The 22,396-nt window shown below is 37.0% G+C and overlaps 1 protein-coding gene across 3 annotated transcripts; it reads right to left on the reverse strand.

Annotated features, from left to right (window-relative positions):
• Positions 1 to 361: 361 nt before the first annotated feature.
• LOC129000764 (tyrosine--tRNA ligase, mitochondrial-like) lies at positions 362 to 18,171 on the reverse strand. 3 transcript variants are annotated; one of them, XM_054427753.1, is made up of 10 exons: positions 17,969 to 18,171; positions 14,954 to 15,101; positions 11,294 to 11,475; positions 9,583 to 9,799; positions 9,272 to 9,350; positions 8,656 to 8,864; positions 7,821 to 7,887; positions 6,616 to 6,804; positions 5,846 to 5,971; positions 362 to 463 (listed from the first exon to the last, which is right to left on the reverse strand). In XM_054427753.1, the coding sequence occupies exons 2-10, from the start codon at positions 15,092 to 15,094 to the stop codon at positions 426 to 428; spliced, it is 1,248 nt and encodes a 415-aa protein (XP_054283728.1). In that variant the 5' UTR covers positions 15,095 to 15,101; positions 17,969 to 18,171; the 3' UTR covers positions 362 to 425. The 3 variants fall into 3 exon arrangements, with proteins under 3 accessions (XP_054283728.1, XP_054283727.1, XP_054283726.1); XM_054427752.1 differs by lacking the exon at positions 17,969 to 18,171 and adding an exon at positions 17,722 to 17,959 and having other exon boundaries at positions 14,954 to 15,098; XM_054427751.1 differs by lacking the exon at positions 17,969 to 18,171 and adding an exon at positions 17,722 to 17,959.
• Positions 18,172 to 22,396: the final 4,225 nt, after the last annotated feature.

Here is a 22,396-nt window from a genome sequence, read left to right on the forward strand (position 1 = left end):
TTGTATTGACAGCAACCAAGAATGTTTACGTGAACTTCCAAAAGAGAAGTTCTCTGGTAGGCAAATGAGGATTAACCTTAACTCTACTGCATTTGTTAGCAATCTTTATGGTGTTTCCGATTATGCTACAACCGCAATAGCCTCTTTTGGGGATGAACAAGTCTGCAAAGAAATTAATAAGTCAATAAGTCATTTATTGGGCTAAACTGACAATACTTGCATTAGCCAAGTCAATACAAGAAAAAATAAATTTAGTACATCTTAATAACAAAAATTCCTGAGATAAAAAAAAATTAAATCTGAGATCATACAAAACTGAGATGAGAATTGGAAGAAGTCCTCTGGTAGGGGGTTAAATATTTGTCAGTATGATGGTGGAATACTTTATTTTATACAGGTTATATACTAAATACTAAGAGATTATTCTATGTCGCCCACCTGATGATGAAGTAACTTTTCTTACCTGAAAAATGTGTTGAAATTAATAAATACTGTAGTGGTTGAAAATAAAAGAACTTCATGATAACTATAGACCAAATTAATCTATGTCTAATTGTCTACATGAATAGTACAAAACACACTGTTCTCTCTTGGCAGAACGGTGCGTGTGTATTACAGTAGAACACAGTAGAACCTTGCTAATCCGTCACCTACGGGACCGGGAGCATCGTTGGAACAGCAAAAAGGTTGGATTATTAGAGGAACACGTTTATTGAAATAAACACATAGTAAAACTGTATTTTTAACAGACCACGGATAACTGAAAACCACGGTTAATCCAACATGACATAAAACAGTAATTTCTAACTCATAAACGACGCCTTATATTGCATAAAATGGGCTTCAATGTGATAAATTGCAAAATACGCAAATATTATTACATTATCAAAATACAATTAGTAGGCTATTGCACATTCATGATAATTCTGTTAAGTCACTGACCTTGGTTCAGTAATAAAAACTGTAACGTTTAAAATCACAGCTTTCTCAAATTTTTACTCAAACAAACAAATTGCCAAACGTTGTACAGCAAAATAAAGCACAGAACAATAGAAAATCTAGTAAACTACTGCTAGTCATAGGCTACTGCTACGCTGTTTCAGGACAGACGAATGTTATAAATAAAAACATTAAATAACAATGACATAAAAACATTGCTTATTCTTTCTCTTTGTTCTTCTATTCTTTCTTGAGTTTCTCGTCATCCGTCCATTCATTGAACGGATAGCTTGACCTTGAAGCTTTGTTCATTTTTTTTTTGTTTTGCTTCCATTTTATTTTTGACGGATGAACAAAAACTATAATTTCAAAAACAATATTGTGGGAGCCTACTGCATATGTATAAATAACTAGCAGTTAGGGCCTACCCGGCGCGTTGCTGCGCTAACAACTATTATTTTAAATGGTAATTTGTTCTTTAAGATAATTAATGAAAATGTATATACCAAAAACAAAAATAGAATATTCGGATGAAATCATCTGCATTCTTAGGATTAAGACTATTCCTCCTTTAAACTTACCACTGATGATTGTTGCTTAGATCAAGTTTGGTGTCATTTTTTTAAACTGTCGGTCTGGTCCCGTTGCACAGCTTGGGTGTATATAACTTTCGCATTAGTATTATTGGAGTTCCTTCTTTTAATGACAGTAATGTGGTGGGTTTATGACAAATTGAGAGGCATTTGAATACCTGAGATAGCACACACGATTATTATTCAATTAATAATTTATGTTAGATTGTGTGGGTATAGAACAAAAGATAAAAATATTAAGGCATTGCAATCCCTTTTATTGTTTATAATACTTTGATAAAGGTTTTTACTTATAATGTTTAGATATTTAATAACCTGAGATACTTATTTACCTGACTTGAGTTGTTTTGAAAAGCAGTGTATTTTTGTACTGAAAACCGCTTCAAATAAAAGTTGTTTCTATTCTGGGGAAACAGGTCAGTGACATAGAAAATGGTAAAGGAAATAGTAAAGGCGAGCAGTCTGGAGTGTGGGAACTGTTTATGACGATTAGATTAAGGTATCTGTACAGGGTGTCTAGTTTATTTCCATTATAAAATTCAAGACTAATTCCAGACTTTTCAAGACTAATTCCAGATTTTTCAAGACTAGTTTTTTCAACAATTAGTGCGTGTTGATACCAAAATGTATCGATTCTCGATTCTTGATACCGATACCAATTTTTATAGCTTAACCAAATTTTCTGAATAATACTACACCAACCTCTGTCTTTGTCATATAAGTAGTATTATGATAATGTGGTGTTTTCAAGTAAAGAAATAATGCAGCAATAAAAAATTCTAACTAGCAAATTTGTTTTTTTTTTATCATGAAATCTTCCACGTACCGTACGTTTACACATCATCATTGACTGCAGCGGTTACAGAAACGTGATCGTCGTCGTCCGCGATCACGGCAAAATCATGAACATTTCCCGCGGCCTTGTAGACATCAATGACATCATCGTCGTCTCCCGCTGTCTCAGAAACGTCATCGTCATCGTCCGCGATAGCGGCAAAATCATGAACATTTCCCACGGCCGTGTAGACATCATCGTCGTCTCCCGCGGTCACGGAAACGTCATCGTCATCTCCCGCGGTCACGGAAACGTCATCGTCATCTCCCGCGGTTACGGAAACGTCATCGTCGTCGTCCGCGATCGCGACAAACTCATGAACATTTCCCGCGGCCGTGTAGACATCATCGTCGTCTCCCGCGGTCACGGAAACGTCATCGTCGTCTCCCGCGGTCACGGAAACGTCATCGTCGTCTCCCGCGGTCACGGAAACGTCATCGTCATCTCCCGCGGTCACGGAACCGTCATCGTCATCTCCCGCGATCGCGACAAAACCATGAACATTTCCCGCGGCCGTGTAGACATCATCATCGTCTCCCGCGGTCACGGAAACGTCATCGTCGTCTCCCGCGGTCACGGAAACGTCATCGTCGTCTCCCGCGGTCACGGAAACGCCATCGTCATCTCCCGCGGTCACGGAAACGTCATCGTCATCTCCCGCGGTCACGGAAACGTCATCGTCGTCGTCCGCGATAGTGGCAAAATTATGAACATTTCCCGCGGCCGTGTAGACATCATCGTCGTCTCCCGCGGTCACGGAAACGTCATCGTTATCCCCCGCGGTCACGGAAACGTCATCGTCGTCGTCCACGATCGTGACAAAATCCTGAACATTTCCCGCGGCCGATCAGATATCATCGTCGTCTCCCGCGGTCATCGTCGTCGTCCGCGATCGTGACAAAATCATGAACATTTCCCGCGGCTGTTTAGACATCACCGTCATCTCCCGCGGTCACGGAAATGTTATCGTCATCGTCCGCGATCACGGCAAAATCATGAACATTTCCCGCGGCCGTGTAGACATCATCGTCGTCTCCCGCGGTCACGGAAACGTCATCGTCATCTCACGCGGTCACGGAAACGTCATCGTCGTCGTCCACGATCGTGACAAAATCCTGAACATTTCCCGCGGCCGATCAGATATCATCGTCGTCTCCCGCGGTCACGGAAACGTCATCGTCGTCTCCCGCGCTCACGGAAACGTCCTCGTCGTCGTCCACGATCGTGACAAAATCCTGAACATTTCCCGCGGCCGAGCAGATATCATCGTCGTCTCCCGCGGTCACGGAAACGTCATCGTCGTCTCCCGCGCTCACGGAAACGTCATCGTCGTCGTCCGCGATCGTGACAAAATCATGAACATTTCCCGCGGCCGAGCAGATATCATCGTCGTCTCCTGCTGTTACAGAATCGTCATCGTCGTCTTTAGTGGTTTCGGAAACGTCATCGTCGTCGTCCACTATCGCGGCAAAATCGTGAACATTTCCCGAGGCCGTGTAGACATCATCATTTTGCGCTTACGTAAACGCAAGACGACGATCGCGGCAAAATCATGAAAATTCCCGACTTTTAAATCAAATTTAAGACTAAATCCCGACTTTCAAGACCATTTTGAAATTCAATACTAATTCCCGACTTTCCCGATTTTCCCGACTACTAGACACCCTGTGTAATCCTAAAATGCTATGGGAAGGGAGGGAAACAGGTCCACGACATAGGAAGTGGTGACAGAAGTAGTAAAGGCAAGCAGTCCGGAGTGTGGGAACTGTTTATGACGATTAGATTAAGGTATCTGCAATCCTAAAATGCTATGGGAAGAGAGGGAAACAAGTCCGCGATGTAGGAAGTGGTTAAAGAAGTAGGCCTAGTAAAGGCAAGCAGTGCGGAGTGTGGGAACTGTTTATGACGATTAGATCATGGTATCAATGCCGTGGGAAGGGAGGGAAACAGGTCCGTGACGTATGAAGTGGTGAAGGAAGTAGTAACCGTGAGCAGTCTGGAGTGTGGGAACTGTTTATGACGATTAGATTAAGGTATCTGCAATCGTAAAATGCTATGGGAAGGGAGGAAAACAGGTCCGAGACGTAGGAAGAGTGGTCAAGGAAGTAGTAAAGGTTAAGCAGTTAGATTAATATATCTGCAATACTGAAATGCTATGAGAAGAAGGAAACGGGTCCATGACATAGGAAATGGTGAAAGAAGTAGTAAAGGCTAGCAGTGCGGAGTGTGGGGAATTTTTGCGTGGTAATTATAATAATGTATCTAAATTACTAAAATGCTATGGAAAGAGATGAAAACAGGTCCACGACGTAGGAAGTGGCGTAGGAAGTAGTAAAGGCGAGTAGTCCGGAGTGTGGGAACTGTTTATAACAATTAGATTAAGGTATCTGCAGAGTGTTGAAACCGTGTGTGGCAGTTAGATTAATGTATCTTCCATCCTAAAATGCTATGAGAAGGGAAGGAAAAAGGTCCATGAAGTATGAAATGGTGAAGGAAGTAGTAAGGCTAGCAGTGCAGAGTGTGGGAACTGTCTGTGGCAATTATGTTTCTGCAATTCTAAAATGGTATAGGGAAGGAAGGCAAACAGGTCCACGACGTAGGGAGTGGTGAAGGAAGTAGTAAAGGCAATTAGTGTGGAGTTCGGGAATGGATTAATGTATCTGCATTCTGCAATACTAAACTGCTTTCAGAGTAAACTAATGATTTTCCCGAGCAAAGCTCGGTCCCCAAGTACTTATATTTATTTGTAAACATTGTAGTTCTAAAAGTATGACATTGGACCCCTTAAAACCCTCTGGGGCGGAGCCCTTTTAGACGGATCTGCACCAAACTTCACACAAACCATCCTTGAATAATGCTTAATAATGCCTGAAAGTTTCATTACAATCTGTTGAGCGGTTTCGGAGTCCATAGGATACATACAAACATACTTCCTCTTTTATAGATATAGATGGGCAGAAATAGTTAAATATACAACAAATTTCAACACATTAGAATAAACACATTTTATAAAACTTTCTGGGTATTTGTCTAGGACAATAAGGGTAAGTTTATGTTAGCGGAAGCCTATTATGTCAGCAGCACAGTCGGGCCAAGCGAGGAGTCGGACCATCCTAGGTAAGATTAGCAAGGTTCTACTGTACATCTAAATGAAGAAGAGTATGGTTGTATGAATGTGTATGTGAGTGAATGTTAGATAACAACTGGGTACCGTAGCCGAGTGGTTATTATAGTGCTTGTCTTTTCATCCTAAGAAAAGTCAGTAGCTTTTTGATGGTTCAAAACTGAACCCAGCTGTTCCTGATCATTGGGATCTAAATAAAATATCATGACTAATGAAACAGCTGATCTTAGTCATTAGTCTTAGTCATCGTAGTCTTGATCATAGTCAACTGACGACCTCTTTGTCATTAAAGTACAGATAACCACCCAATGTCTGACAGACTCATCGACAGCAAGTGTCAAGTGTTCTACTCACCAACTCTAAGGAGAGAGATGTTGTTGGGCAGAATGTGCACAGACTTGCTCACCATCTCACTCGGGTTAGTCACACGTTTTTGGTTGATGTAGAACCCACCTGCTGAGATGATGGTCTGAGCGATACCTACACAACAGTCAACTTCATCAAAAAAGTATAATTTTAAGCTCTAAAGAAGGGGATGAAGGTATTCTGGTGTGGCAAAGATCAGGGTGATGACTGTCTTGGTGGCTTAACGGCTAAAACCATGCTCAATATTGGCAAAACTGATAAGTCACATTATGAGAAAGAGTTAGAATGCTTTAAAAATAAAATATTTTCATGATATATAATGGGACTCGTATAGTCATATGGTGGCAATGCCATAGTTATCCCTAATAAAGTAATTTAACAAAATAAGTAATTTTATACAGTATTTAGTCCCTGTGACGTTGGCAGAGCTTTGTCCACCTTGATTTACACAGTCCTAGATTAATTACTCAGTATACATCATCTAGTAGATAATTGTGGTGTTCCTCAGCATCATCTAAACACGGTTGTAGGCCAAAAAGCTAGTAAGTGTGATAACTTGAGTAAAAATGATTCCATTTATATTAAATTTGGTCAAGTTATGTAAAATATACCAACTATTTTTCATATGAGTAAGCAAAAATGAGTTTACTTAAAAAGTTAAATTTCACAGAGTTTCCTAAAAATATGTTGTAAAGCTTAAACAAGTTTTCCAAATTTCAATGCAAACAACCTTAACATCCTGTATCCCAGCCACAAACCTGTAGTCCCAAAACACTTTGCCTCCATGGCCAGATCTTGTATGGTGAGGTCTGCTCGTAGTATCAAGTCTAGGACTCTCGCTCCTTTGAACAGCTTCACCATATCTTGCGCAGTCAGCTTACCCAGCTGTTCTACACTGGAGTCGTACAATGCAGCTGTTGTCGTCTTGGCGCTCTCTAGACCTGCCTCTGTAAACATAATTGAAACGTTTCTTTATCTGATAGGGCTACTGCTCATACGTAGGCAGCTCAATTAAAGTCAATATTAAGTTTTAGAGGTAGTTACTGTTTTGCATAAAGAGAGTAGGAGATTTTATAGCACACCCACAAGACTGAGCTGCTAAGAAAAAGTGACAAGGAAAATTAGGAAGTTTAGTTTAATTTTTCTATTATTTTTACCTTTAGTTTTCCAAAATTTAAGCAGTGAATTAGGAGGACTATAATGAATTGGGTGCAAAAATGTCCTGAAATATCACCCAAAGCACAATTACTATAAACAAACAACCATTATAAGATCTGTAAAATCTGGAAAAAAACTGATTACTAGCAAGCATTATTACCTAGTATTATCAACCTAGTATTATAGGTATCAAGTTATATTGTTCATGGTACAAGGTGAGGCAGTGAAATGTCACAATTCTGACTCCAGATGACGGGGGTTGGGTTATGATAGTACGGGGGAAACCTAGAGCGTCTAAAAGAGGAAATTTCAGTAGTATGGAGGGTCAGAAGAGTGTACAGAGAGATAGTCTGGTTTGTGCTCAGCGCGCTTTCCATCGTAAGTTCAGTTTATCCACAGGTTCCCGTTCCATTAAGAAAAGCTACCCTCCTTTGGGTGAATAGCTTTGACGCCACTGCTAGCATGACAAAGTGCTACAAAACAATTTCAGACGTTTTGCAGATGCTACGTAACATCATGGCCGGATTTCATTTCAGATTTTAACAATGTTTGCAAAACAAAAAACGCCACCTTACTGACACTGTAAACATTTTTATAAAGTAAAACATTAATTTTCACTCATGTACTTAAGATTTATGTTAGAACAACTATCCTTTTTCTATGAACAAATTATTTGTGATTTTTCAATATCGTTCTGCTTTCACTGCCTCACCCTGTATAAGATACATAACACAACCAATGTGAAAAAACTGTAATCTAAATACGAGTATCTTCATGAGAATGGTGGGAATAAAGTTGTACAAACCTCCATGTACAAGCAGAGTAACATCTTCTGCAAGAATTTTCTGGGCTTGTCTTAGTTCTGGTTTGTTCTGGAAACATTCAAACCATTTAAAGTTGAATCCCTAGACATTTGGAGGATTTGGAAAACTTCCCCCCCCCCCATGTGTTTATTGTTCATTCATATGAAATGCCATGCCAATACCATGGATCCTGTGGCACATTTACATTAGCTATGACTGACGTGTCTGGACCTAGAGTCCATCCCTTTTTATCAATCAATCATCCTCTAATACAAAGCTGTTGGTGTGTGGCAAAGTTGCACCGGAATGCTTATTGCCACGGTAATAACAAAATGTGTAAACCTAAGCAATGTCTATGCTCCATTATCAACAGCTGTACATCAGCTGTTTGGTTTGCCGGGACAGCAGTGTTGCCAGGTTTGTCTCGCCGCAGCCTTGTATTAGAGGAGGCTATGACCAATAAATAAAAAAAAATGAAGGTACTACAAAATGTTTTAAAATTTGTTTACGTTTAAATTTTAAAATGATAACACCTGTGCAATTGTTTTGTGATTTTGTTAGAGAACAAACCAAACCTTATAATTTTACTACCTATTTAACCAGTATTTATTTATATAGAGCCCCTAGTCTTATTTAGCCCAAAAAAGTCCAAATGCTGGATCCAACCAATTCTTCTCAGGATCAAACCAGCAATGTTAGGATTAAAAACAAGCAATATCAATACAAAATTTCCCAAGAAGAATAATAAAACTAAGGTTTTACTTATGCAAAAAAGAGTCATATTGGGACAACACTTTTGATACTGTAGGCCTAACTTTAAAATTGGAGTAAACTTGCCATATGTTTTTTACACAGATCTTGAATGCTGGGTACACTTCTAAACGTAAACAGTTTCAAAAGTTTCTCCACATCTGCGTCAGCTGTTCGAATGAAGAACTGATACAGCTCAAATGGTGACGTCAGTTCAGGGTCCAGCCATATAGCGTTTCCAGCTGACTTTCCAAACTTTTCACCATTTTCTGACGTTATGAGAGGAAGGGTTAAACCTGAAAATTGCAAGTTTAACATTACTGTTGGATGACTGGGCAGTCAATTTATTAGAAGCTTGCCATTCTGTAGGTGGCTGAATTGATTGAGAACCCAGAAGAAATTTGTCATTGGGCTAACAATTAATGATGCTTTCTAACGACAGTTTGACACTAGAACAGTAACTACTACAAGCAATACTTTGAGACACTAGCGCTGAAATACCAAATTAATGTCTTTACGTTGTTTGTGTACTTGTTATTTCTCGTTGTGGAAAATGTTAAGTTGTTAGATAAGATACTAAGAACTTGGTTAGAAAATAAAATCAATATTGATGTAACAAAATATTAACCACTTACAGAGATTAAAATTTAAATAGCCTAGTCTACAAATTGATAATTGTATCAATAATATAATATTGCCTTACCAAAAACGTCCTTCTTTGAAAACTTGCCAATGTAATCATGACCTGAATGGATGTTTCCCATCTGATCGCTGCCTCCAATCTGAAAAATGGTCAAGCCATTACATTCTGATGCTCTTACAAAGAAGTTACAAAGTGAGGGAAAGTGAGCTCCGCTCAATTATTATATATTGGCCTTGTTGAGCTTGTAAATTTAATTATACATTTCATTATTAATTGCCAATATCTCCAATATAAGTTATTATAGTACCAATTAAATACATCTGGAAATGATCATTGTTAATTTATTATTACATCAACATGTTACAACTAACCTGAAATCTACAATCATATTTGTTGAAGAGCTGGTACCAATCATATGCCTGGAATATCTGATAGGAGAACTCTGTGTAGCTCAGGCCGACATCTGACTTAAGTCTAGTCGCGACGGCAGTTCTGTTAAGCATTATTCCCATTCTAAAGTGACGGCCTATTCCGCAGATAAAGTCTAATGAATTGAGGTCCTTGTACCACGTCTCATTATTGACAACTCTGGAAAATAAAACTTAAAGGTCATTGACTCTATTGATTAAATAATTGTGAATATTACAATTAAAAACAATTTGTGATACATATTTTAAAATAAATATACACATATCACTTCCACTTAAGTCTGGGTTTAGGCGTTGACTAAGCTACTAGCTTTTAGCGAATTTCCCTATAGGGAAGTAGCTATTACCGTAGGTCTCATGGTAAGACTTAGGCCCGGGACCGATTTACTTTTTCATTTTAATGTCCCCAGAGGCCAAAAACACCATTCGTTCAAATTTTTATATATGTATATATATATATATATATATATATATAGGTATATATATAGATTTATATATATATATATGTGTCCGTGAACACGATAACTTGAGTAATTTTTATCCGATTTTGATGAAATTTGGTTTGAAGGTGTAAGGCGGGATAAACGTGAATGAGTTCGCGATCCAGCATGATCGGTCCATGGGAACAGGGTTTTATGGGGGGTTTTATGGGGTAAAAATTGGTTTTTCTCACTTTTTACCTTCAAAACACAAAATTTCCCAATTTTTCTCTAAACCTTCTTAAAGAGCTTAAAAAAACAAACAATTCAGTATATCAAAGTGTTTTTGTACGGTTATTGGTTACGGAGAAAACTAAAAAAATGGTAAATTTAAAATTCCCATGTTATTCTTATGGAGAATATTGTAAAATGTTGTAGTTTGTTTGTTTATGGATATATTTTGATCAAACTTGGCAAATTTATTTATTTTATAGTAAGCTATCAATATTTTACTAAAAACACACTACTTTATTAGTTTCCTTGTAGCAGCAAACCTAGGTACTCGTTAAACCTAATGTTATTTAAATAGATCAATTGAAAATCAATTCGGCCAAATGGAAATTCGCTTAGACGGCAGGTTTGCTGCGGCGGGGGTATTTTCCTACCCATCAAAGCACCATCTGCCATCTCACTCTTTTCTTTTCCACATTCCACTTCACCTCATTGTTCATTCATCCACTTTCGAAGGATACCGCTCTTCAGTTTCTAAAATCTTACCTCAGTAATGGAAGACAGATTGTCTCTGTTAACGGTAAGATGTCTACCGAGGTTATAGTGGATTGAGGAGTGCCTCAGGGGTCCCTACCCTCTTATGTTAGACCTCTTATGTTTTTAATTTCTATAAATGATCTTCCAAGTAACATTTGAAGACCTACTAGATTAAATCTATTTTATACTATATTATATTTTTATATTTTATATTATATTATATTTTATTTATTTTTTTTATATTATATTTTTTATATTATATTTTTATCTATGTTACTAGATTAAATGCAGATGGTACAACTCTCTTTTCAAAGAGCATAACAATATTTATATCTTAGTCATACTATTCTACTCTCCCTCTTTTTAGTTGTCTTCATCTAGCCTTTCCCTTTAGGTCTTAAACCTATCTAACATTTTCAATTTTTAAATATCGTAGCCATTTAGAACAAATAAGCTTTGCTACTCACTTAACAGGCAACAGTGGTTCTTCTTCTTTTTTCTTCCAGAAGATTTCCTCATGATTCTTAAATACTCTTTGGATATTTCTAGTAATAGCTTCAAGGTTATCTTGGATCACATTACTAGATTGTTCTTCTCTCTCTTTACTTCGACCACTCGGGTCACCAATTCGTCCTGTGGCTCCACCTACCTGGAACACAACATCATGTATATATTAAAACGTGACAGGGTTTTTTTATTTCACGATTCTGAATCAACCACTGGACGGATTTTAATGATTTTTGTGTTGAAAGAAAGATAATTTTGAAAACTAGGGAATGTCAAAGCCATAATTTTAGTTTAGGGTTTCAGTTTTTTAGAAATTAAGTTTTAATTTTTTTAAAGTCTAGCAGCCGACGCTAACTCTAACTTCTACTCCACGGAGCTGTAATAATAACTGGAGTAACCACTCTGTGTTTTAAAAACGTACCACTGTTTTTGCTGGTTTTGTTTCAGAGTTTTATTTTGTTAGGTTGGCCGGGTGATCGGGTTGGTGGGACTTGTCAAATTAGAGGCAAAATCAAGATGGCGTCATCCTGTTTTGTTGATGATAGTAAACAAAAATCTGCCAACTCAAGTTTATGATTGCAATATAAGTTTATTTATTTATTTTACGAGCAAGAGCAACCCATTTTAACAAGATCATAAACCGATGGTCGTTATTTAATCAAATGCCATAGGGCTATTGGCCTAAACCAATATCTCCAAAGCAGGAAACTTGACTAGCTTATTTTCACCACATAGCTTGAAAAGAGGTAAATAAGTTAGTATTTATTTACTATCAAACAAAAACAATTTATAATGTTTCAAAATAACTTTAAATTCAGAGGTTTTAACGTGCAATAACTTAAATAAGTTTTTGATACAAGTCCTTGAAATAACGGATAACATAACCCCAAATAAATAGTATGGTTAGGTTCGAATGAATTGGAATTATTTGACAGCATCCCACCAACCGATCACACGGCCAACCTAACAACACGAAACACCAAAAACAAACCAGCCAAAACAGAGGCATGTTTTTCTCTAACGTTTATCCAGAGAGTAGTGACTCCAGTTATAATCTATATCTCTACTCTAGCTTTTGGTATAATACCATTTGCTTAATGTAACAGCTGTAAACATTCAGCGTTTTCGACACAAATTTAGCATTTGGATGAAAATGAAATGTCATAAGTAGAATTGACTTATTTATACTATATGCAATGCTATAATCATTTATACGTTCATTTATTCGGTAAGAGGATGAGAGATTAATTATAAAAATACATAGTAAAATACTAGATGTTCTCATTTATTTTATTGAGTAGTCTTTAAAATAATATTTAGTTTGTTTTAGTGCAAGTACCTGGGGACCGAGCTTTGCTCGGAGAAAATCATTAGTTCACTCTGAAAGCAGTCTTAGTATCGGAGATACATAAATCTGTTCCCAAACTCCACACGGCTCGCCTTTACAACGTCCTACACCATTTCCTACGTCATGGACCTGTTTCCCTCCATTCCCATAGCACTTTAAGATTGTAGATACCTTAATCTAATCGTTATTAACAGTTCCCACACTCCGGACAGGTCGCCTTGACTACTTCCTTCACCACTTCCAACGTAGCGGACCTGTTTTTCTCCCTTCCCATAGCATTTCAGAATTGCAGATACGTTAATCTAATAGTCATAAACAGTTCCCACACTCCATACTAATCGCCTTTACTACTTCCTTCACCACTTCCTACGTCGCAAACATGTTTCCCTCCCTTCCCATTGCATTTAAAGATTGCCGATACATTAATCTTATCGTCATAAACAGTTCCCACACTCCGGACAGCTCGCCTTGACTACTTCCTTCACCACATCCTACGTCGCGGACCTGTTTCCCTCTATTCCCATAGCATTTTATGATTGCCTTTACTACTTCCTTCACTACTTCCTACGTCACGGACCTGTTTCCTTCCCTTCCCATAGCATTTTAGGATTGCAGATACCTTAATGTATTCGTCATAAACAGATCCTTGACTTCGCACTGCTACCCTTGACTACAATGTCTCGAGTAATCTTAAGTATAAGCAATCTTTGGTATAATCTTTGCTCAATATTAACAAGTGATGTTTTTCCTTTTGTACTGTATTTGTAATTTGCTAGTATACTGTGGGTAGTTGGTTTATTATGAACACGTGCTACAACTTCAAGTCTTTTGTTTACCTTTTCCTTGTTATTTAATTCAACCAACATGGTTACTTAGCAACCCTGAACCCATAAGACTAATGTTAAAAAAATGTGACTTTCAGTTTCGTTTTTCTACGTAATTAGATTTTTGTTGGCAGTTCTAACTGCATGAAACTTGTTTTTAGGCCAAAAATAAACTATTTACAAGATTTGAAGAAAATCGTCGGAGCCGTTTTCGAGATCTTTCTGCAAGCAAGCAAGCAAGCAAGCATACATACAAGCAAACATTGCTCGTATTAGAGTATCTAGGATATAATTTGTTATAACTAACAGCTGGTTGAATAAAAAAATATTCTATAGAACTATGAGGTTAGTTTATTTACTCTCTGATTTTGTCATTGATTATAGGAAATAAGCTAGATTCTATAACCATTCCTGTATACGAATCGAAGCTCAAAAATCTTCAAAAGAAAGCTTATGCAAATTATTTTACTACTCGACTTTTTGAGGAAATGTTGGGAAAATAACAATGATCAAATGTTTTGATTCATCTTGGCAGATTTTTCTTTAAAATAAATGTTTGAACTGCTCAAACTATGATTGAATTTTGAGTTTTAATGGACTACTCGATTCCCGTACGTAGGACGGGCCACCAGCTCGTTGAACCTAAAATATGAATAGTAAATTGGTAGGCCTAAATATCCCTGACGCCGCAAACCTACAGAGTAAGTGGATTTCTATATGCAGGATTTTCACTACATCCTACAAAATGTCAGATTTATTCCCTATTAGAATTATTTCCAATTTTAAGGACAAAGATCTAAAGATATATAATATAAAATAGGGCATGGTCTTGCTTCATTTCTTGTTGTGGTGTTATCGGACCAATTATTTAACTACCTAATAAAAAGATTAAATTAACTTTTGGATTTTGCACATTTTGAAGCAATTACATAGTATTAGAACCTATAGGCTTAAGTTAAATATTATATATAAAATAGGATTATATAATATCCTACTAATCATATATATTAAAACGTGACAGGGTTTTTTTTTCACGATTCTGAATCAACCACTTGATGGATTTTCATAATTTCTTTGTTGAAAGAAAGATAATTTTGAGAACTAGGGAATGTCGAAGCCACAATTTCAGTTTAGGGTTTTAGTTTTATAGAAATTAAGTTTTATTAATCTTGTCAGCTTTTACTTTACAATTAATTTTGAACTGCTTAAACTAAGCATTAATTAGGAGTAGACTTATTGATATAACTATATAAAGTTTTAATGGACTGCTCGATTCCCGTACGTAGGACGGGCCAACAGCTCGTAAAATTATAATATCATAATAGTTAAGTTTATATAAACTTAATATCATACTATTGAAATATAGTATGGTATCACTGATGTGTAGACTAATGATTGGGTTAATTAAAATTAGGCTTTATCGTCAACCAACGAGACTACATCTTTACCAAAGCAATAACTTGATGTCCGCCTCTTTGCCAATGGAGAAGGTTAAGGAGAACAAGTAGGTTTCCAACATGGAGACTCTTGGCTGTTGGATCAAAGCCAGCATAAACACACTGGGGCTTAGCATTTAATATATCCGTCATTGAACTTCTGGAACAAATTACAATACAATTAATTCTGAACTAACTTCTGGCAAAGCATGACTTTTGATAGACTATACTGTAGTGCTAACTTAGTAAAAAAAACTTATTATTAAGTATAGATAAGTTATTTTTAGTCTGAATTAACTTAAACTTTTTGAATGTCTGGGTTTTGTAATGTAGGCCTATAACTTATGAAATAACAACAAATTTAATAATTCGCTAATAGAATACTTAACATTAAGACCTTGCTACAACTTAAAGAATTTTTCGAAGAACATGGCTACCGGTACCCAAATTTATGATGAACAATACACTTTCACACACACACACTTACACACTTACAAACACTACCCTCATCATTGAACTTGACAATTCACCGATCTCTACAATTGTACTGCAGAGGATCTATATGGATTATACTGAAGAGGATCTATGTAAGAATGTAAAACATGAGTAAAAATATCAACTACAATAAATTAATAAATTGATACTAGGCTAACTTAATTAATTGATAAGTATAAGGCTGAAGCGTCCGTAGAGCGAAGAGATAGGTTATATGCATTATACTTGAAGGCAAAGTGTAATTATCAGGCTGAAGTAGATGCTGCTAAAAAGCTGCATACTGTACATAAAATTGAGCGCTCCAATAACAAGTGTAAAGCAGCTTGGTGTGTCATAAATGAATCAAGAAAGTCAAGAGCAACCATTAGTAGTCAAATAAGCTCTGATGAATTTAATTCCTACTTTGTAAGCACTGTAGATGACATTGTTAATGACATGCAATCTGACAGTTCTGTTGCTGCTCTAGCGGTGCCTGTGGCACAACATAATCTTGTGAAATGGAGACCCACAACTTCAGCAAAAGATTATTAGAATTACTAAGAGCTTTTCAAACTCTTACAGTCCAGATATATATGGTCTTACACCTCACATCTTGAAGCATATTATAGAAGCTGTTGCTCAACCCCTCTGTAGGGCTATAAATGGCTGTCTGTCAACGGGTATTTTTCCTGACTGCCTTAAAATTTCAAGAACTGTTCCTATCTACAAGAAAGGAGATGTAAACGCTGCATCAAGCTATAGACCAATATCCATCATTCCCTGTTTGGCAAAAATACTTGAAAAAATAATGCAAAACCAAATTGTAGACTATTTTGAGACTAACCATCTTTTCTCAAATTCACAACATGGCTTCCGTAAAGGAAAATCAACCGCTACTGCTCTCATCTCCCTAGTGAAAGGAATACAAAATGCTTTTGAGGACAAGCATTCCATGTCCATTGTCCTATGTGATCTGTCAAAGGCGTTTGACGTTGTCTCCCACAGTATTCTTCTTCCGAAGCTGGCTCGATATGGGTTAGGTGGGACTGTGCTCAAAACACTAGACTCCTATCTTTGTGAGAGGAGCCAGATGGTGGCTATACAGGGGGCTCTCTCTGCTCCAGCTAAGATGGACCATGGTGTTTCGCAGGGATCGATATTGGGGCCTTCATTGTTCTTGATCCTAATGAATGACCTCGGTAAGGATGATGAAACCCTTCTATACGCCGATGACACAACTCTCTGTGGCAGGGGACAACACCTTCTTGAAGCGACAGCGAAATCAGATGAACTGTTCAATAATGCAAGTAGCTGGTTTGGGCACAATGGCCTTAAGCTAAATGAAGCCAAAACCCAGAAGCTTCTACTAACGCTCAGCAAAACCTCTCCATCTCAAGACGAGCCAGTAAAACTACTAGGGTTTGTCTTTGATCCCAAGTTACAATGGGACTCCCACGTTGATGCTGTGTGCCTTAGGCTTAGGCGTGTAATTTTTCTTCTTAGAAAACTCAAACATCAAATCACGCAGAAGTACCTCATGACAATATACTTCTCACTATTCCATAGTCATATAAATTATGGAATCTTACTCTGGGGCCACTCATCAGGGTGTATCCGTATACTGAAGCTACAAAAACAAGCAATAAGAATTGTAACTGGAAGTAAAAGATCGCAGCCATGTAAACCCATCTTCAAACAACTTAACATATTGACAGTATACAACCAATATATAATTCAGTTGCCTTCTTCATATAAAATCCAACTTGCATCTTCATGAAAACAGAGGGGAACAGCATGATCACAACATAAGGGGAGCACACAAACTCAACACAACTAGATGTAGGCTAGCAATGACGAGGGATAGTTTCCCGCAGGTTGCTGTTAAGATGTTCAATGCCCTGCCGAAACGTTTAGTGGACATGGAAGATAAGGTTTTTACCAAGAACTTAAAAGAACTTCTCCTAGCAAAGCCATTTTATTCAATTGATGGATTTTTTAAAACTCGACAACACTGTCGCTAGAATAAGCATCCACCACCAATGCGCAGTCAGTATATATTAAATATATGTTTATTTATTTGTAAATAGTAGTTTTGTAAGGATTTTGACACTATCTATCCGGCCCAGGCTGGTCAACGATGAAGGAGGGGGTATTCAGGTACTTATACCTTTACAGAAATTTACTACGCACATCTTGAGCATCTAATTGTTGTATTATTTATCAATAAATTTACAAGGTAATTTAATCCATTGGAGTATATTTTAAATAGAGGTTAATAAAGTATAACTTACTATATTGATACTTACGCTCCATTATCTGGAAAAATATCTTCAAACATTCCTCTTTCACGAAGGAACAATATGTTTCTATTAGTGTAACACCTTACAAAGCTTGGATGACATTTACAGAAACACTTAATGACCGAACGAACTAACATTTTTATTATAAATAAGAGTAAAATAATATAAAACTCAGTAGGCCTACCCCTAATGTTTTGATAATTTATTTGAGGTTATAACGGATACACACCAACCACACAAACCTGGTACCTACCCTAGTTGTTTTAAATATTGATAGTAAAATTAGATACGTTTATCCATTAGGTAAAGAAGGCAACTAATAGTAGCTGTAATGTAAAATGCGATTTCAAAAGCGAATAACTGTAACTGTAAACATTATTTTTTCATGATCGGAAATTATTAATCAGTAAACATTACTAAACTAAAACAATGCCTAAACCTTGCAGTAGCAGACGATATTGGTTATGTTATGGAAAGGTTGTGTATGGTATGGTCACAAATCACAATTTACAAACAAATCCGACCAGAGACATCCAAATAAAAAAAGTTGCTTTTTACCTTTCCCAAGCTAACTAGAGAAAAATAAAGACAATACTGTATGACAATAATATACTAACGTAACAAATTATTTAAAACTATGTTTATTATTTAATGTTGTATTTTTTACTTTAATACTTTTCATTAAAATGGCGACCATACAAAGTAGGTATTTTAATCCAAGCATGAATGGAGACGAGTGTAGAATAAGTGGTGCGAGCTTGTAGTCTTGTTAGTGACTAAGGCCGACGTATTCCTTAGACACAGTTTGTTAATACTGTTAATACTACTGTTACTGTTCGATGAAATGGCGACCATACATAGTATTGTTCAAAGGTTTATTGCGGACATTTTCCATCACGATTGTAAAAAAAAAACAATACACAACGTTTCGGGATCTGGAATCTGATCCCGTCCTCAGATGAAAAAAACTTACATACATAGTAGGTATTTTAAGCCAAGTATGAATGGAGATGAGTGTAAGAAAGTATAAAGTATAAGTATAAGTAGGATGAGTAGCGCGATCTTGTAGTCTTGTTAGTGACTAAGGCCGACATTCCTTAGACACAGCTGTTAATTAATAGCCCATACAGCTAATGGAACTTTTAAGGGACCTACAGTTTATAGTGGAATCCGAACCACATTTTTTCCTTGGTATATACGAATTGGTCTAATTATCAGGATAGTACTGCGGATAGTCCGTAGTACTCACTCGTGCGGACGTTAATCCACACTGTCACTAAGGAGTATCACATCCACAGTGCATGCCTATAAATATCCACTATTCGTGATCTCCTAGTAGCTGGATTACAGGACGACGCCACCCGTCCCATTCATGCATCATCCACATGCACTCACTGGCTCGGAAGTAAGGGGAGTCGACGGCCCCAACACTACAATCCTAACGAAAAGTTAAATTAAAAATAAATCAAACATGCACATGCTCCTCTGACGAGCAGAAGTTGGTAAGCTCTTTTAAAGAAGGTTGCCTTATTTAGGCATTTCAGGATGGTAGCTCAGGCTTTAATAAGAGTTTGGGGCTATGTCAAGTGTTATATTGTGTTAGGTTAAAGTTCAGGTCATAATTAACTTAATTGTTAGTTCATGTTACCTCCAGACTGTTTTTGTACAATTGAAACACTGTAGAAAACACTGCAGAATGTTATTTTAAAATGTTTGCTTTTTTATAAGTAACTAGAATCCCTTCATAATCTTTTTGTCGATGATCACTCTCACTCTTAGAGTGAAATTCTTTTAACAAAATAAAGGAAATTACAATAGTGCTTTCAACTTTCAATGTCAATTTGTTTAGGAATAAACACTGTTGAAAGTGACTTCATTTCATAGCCCAGTAAACAAGCTTTCATATTATAAAAAAATACACAAATACCATTAGCTGCTTCCAAACAAAACAGCTGTTTCAACACCACTTGCGACGTTGCCACTTTGAAGGCCGCGAAAAGGCGGCCGTGGTCAAAAACTGAATAATAAGTAACGTAAATTTTAAAGTGGCAATAATTTTTCAACTGGTGTAGAAGGAAGGTGAGATTACCAAATTTTTTCATAACAAAATTTATTGAAACAAAAAGTGCAAAAAAACATGCAAACTTATTTCTTTGTTATTTTGAAATGTTATTTACCTTGTAAAAATGTTTACATATTCATTAATGTTATAATCAGTTAAACAACAAAGTTTTCTCTCTTGGATGTTGGTAAAATTATTCTCAAGACTAATGAAAGAATACGACACGGATACAAAGAACAAAAAGAAACTACAAACATTACAAAGAATACAAGAAGCCGACAACAAAGTAAAAATGGTATGGAACACAATCAATAAATGAAAAGAGGAATAAAATAGAAGATACACCACAAGAGAACTACAAACTACTACATAACAATAAAATATAGTCACTGATCCGTATCATATAAGCAACATTTTTAATACCACGTTTCTAGGACCTATGAAATCACAACAAAGTCTAAATCACACAGCTGAAGACCCAACAGATCTTGACATCACTCCTTTCTGGACAGTTTCAATACAATTACAACCCCTGAACTCGAAAAGATTCTTTTCCAGCTCAACTCAACAAACTCTGCAGGCTTTGACGACATATCGGGAAAAATAGTAAAATATTGTACTGACGAAATAAAAAAAAAAAACCACTCTTACACTTAATAAACACATCAATCCTGCAAGCAGAAATCCCCTCCAAACTCAAAGTAGCCAAGATCATTCCTAAATTTAAAGCAGGTGACAAAATGAACACAGGAAACTACAGGCCCATAAACTTACCCACTCTCTCAAGCTCAAATGATCAAGATTAAAGAATGATGAATGATGAAAGTGCTATACACAATCAAATTATTGCACACCTAGAAACATATAACATAATCACGTCATGCCAACATGGATTCAGAAAAAAACTTAGTACCACAACCGCCATAGCAGACCTTTGTAACAAAATTAATTGCGGAGATCTGGGAAGAAAAGCTAACGGCCACTGGCATATTCATCGACCTCCAAAAAGCATTTGACTCCTTAGACTGGAAAGTATCTATACGAAAATTAGAAAAATACAAAATTCAAAATCAAGCCCTAAAGCTACGCGCGCACTACGGCGGCACGGCACGGACGGGCGGTACGGCACGGACGGGCGGTACGGCACGGACGGCATTTTTAAGAGGGGGTGCGCGCACTAGGGCGGCACGGCACGGACGGACGGGACGGGACATCCGCACATCCACAATTTAGGACAGTTGACAGTCTGCGAGCTAATAATTGTGAGTAAATTGTTATAAAATACTATTGTTACAAGTTAAATAGAATGAAATGAAAATAATACTTTACTGGAAGAAACTTTTATAATGTACTATGTTAGTCAAACTTATTTACAGAATAGTTAATGAAGAACAGAAAACCATATGTAAAACAAAAACATTTGAATTCTCATAAGGAAGTCAAAGAGTACTAAATATAATAAACATAGTCCAATAGTTATTATATGCAACACTCCCCCTACTCAAGGCTTCCTTAGAGACTTCATAGGAACGTTAAGCCAGTCCAATTTTCTGTCTTAAAACCTTCAATCTTGGTCCAAGAAGAGGTTTTGTAAACAAATCAGCTAGTTGTTCACTTGTGTCAATTTTCTTCACTTCAAGGTTTCCTGCTGTCACTTGTTCTCGAATGAAAAAGTGTTTTATTTCAATGTGTTTCGTTCTTCTGTGATGCTCTGGATTCTGTGCTAGACATATAGCAGCTTCATTGTCTACGAAGATCACAGGTGTACTTTTAAGTTCAGTTAATGAACTTAGCAATCGCTTTAACCAAATTGAATCCCTGGCCGCCTCACTCGCAGCTACTATCTCTGCTCCCGTAGTGGAAAGTTGAACAGAAGGCTGTCGTTGGCTGATCCATGATATCGCTCCACCTGCGTACAGAGTCAGTAGTCCTGTTGTCGATCTCCTGGTTTCATGGTCACCACCAAAGTCTGAATCACTGTAGCAATTAAGAACGCCACTTCCAATGTGCTTCTTGTACACGATTCCACAATCTTTAGTACCCTGAAGATATCTGAGTATTCTCTTCACTCGACACCAATCATTTATTGTAGGATTTTCTAGGCTTCTGGAGACGACACTCACTGCGTACGCTATGTCCGGTCTGGTACTAACCATGAGGTACATAAGAGCTCCGACAGCTTCTCGATACGGAAAAGACGTCTCATCTGTTCTTTTGTCTTCCTGTTCAGATTTTACTATAGGTGTTGGTGCTGATCTGCAGTTTTCCATGTTGAATCTTTCCAAAATTCTTGAAACATATCCTCCTTGACTTAATTTGATATTTTCACCAGATTTGGAAATCTCCAATCCTAAAAAATAATCTGCTGGTTTTGACTTGATTTTAAATTCTTTTTTCAATTCTACTAGGAATGAATTTAAGTCTTCATCATGAGTTGAAGCAATGAGTCCATCATCAACATATAGAACAACGATTAACTTATGTCCATTGTTGTTACGGATAAAAAGACATGGATCATCATCACTCTTTTTCAGTCCCAGTTTTGTTAGGACCATTCCAACTCTCTCGTTCCAGCATCTTGGTGCTTGTTTCAAACCATACAAACTTCTATTAAGCTTG

Source organism: Macrosteles quadrilineatus, unplaced genomic scaffold (genome assembly GCF_028750875.1).
Source record: "Macrosteles quadrilineatus isolate MER2022 unplaced genomic scaffold, UCM_ALF_1.0 Scaffold_8__2_contigs__length_117827958, whole genome shotgun sequence".
In the NCBI taxonomy this organism is placed as follows: Eukaryota; Metazoa; Arthropoda; class Insecta; order Hemiptera; family Cicadellidae; genus Macrosteles; species Macrosteles quadrilineatus.

Excerpts from the sequence above, each read along its gene's own strand:
- LOC129000764 (XM_054427751.1), bottom strand. The coding sequence starts at position 17,852 with ATGTTAGTTCGTTCGGTCATTAAGTGTTTCTGTAAATGTCATCCAAGC. Across the intron at positions 7,888-8,655 it reads ATCTGTGTAAAAAACATATG|AACAAACCAGAACTAAGACA; the intron begins GCAAGTTTACTC and ends GAATGTTTCCAG. Across the intron at positions 6,805-7,820 it reads TACTCTGCTTGTACATGGAG|AGGCAGGTCTAGAGAGCGCC; the intron begins GTTTGTACAACT and ends TTATGTTTACAG.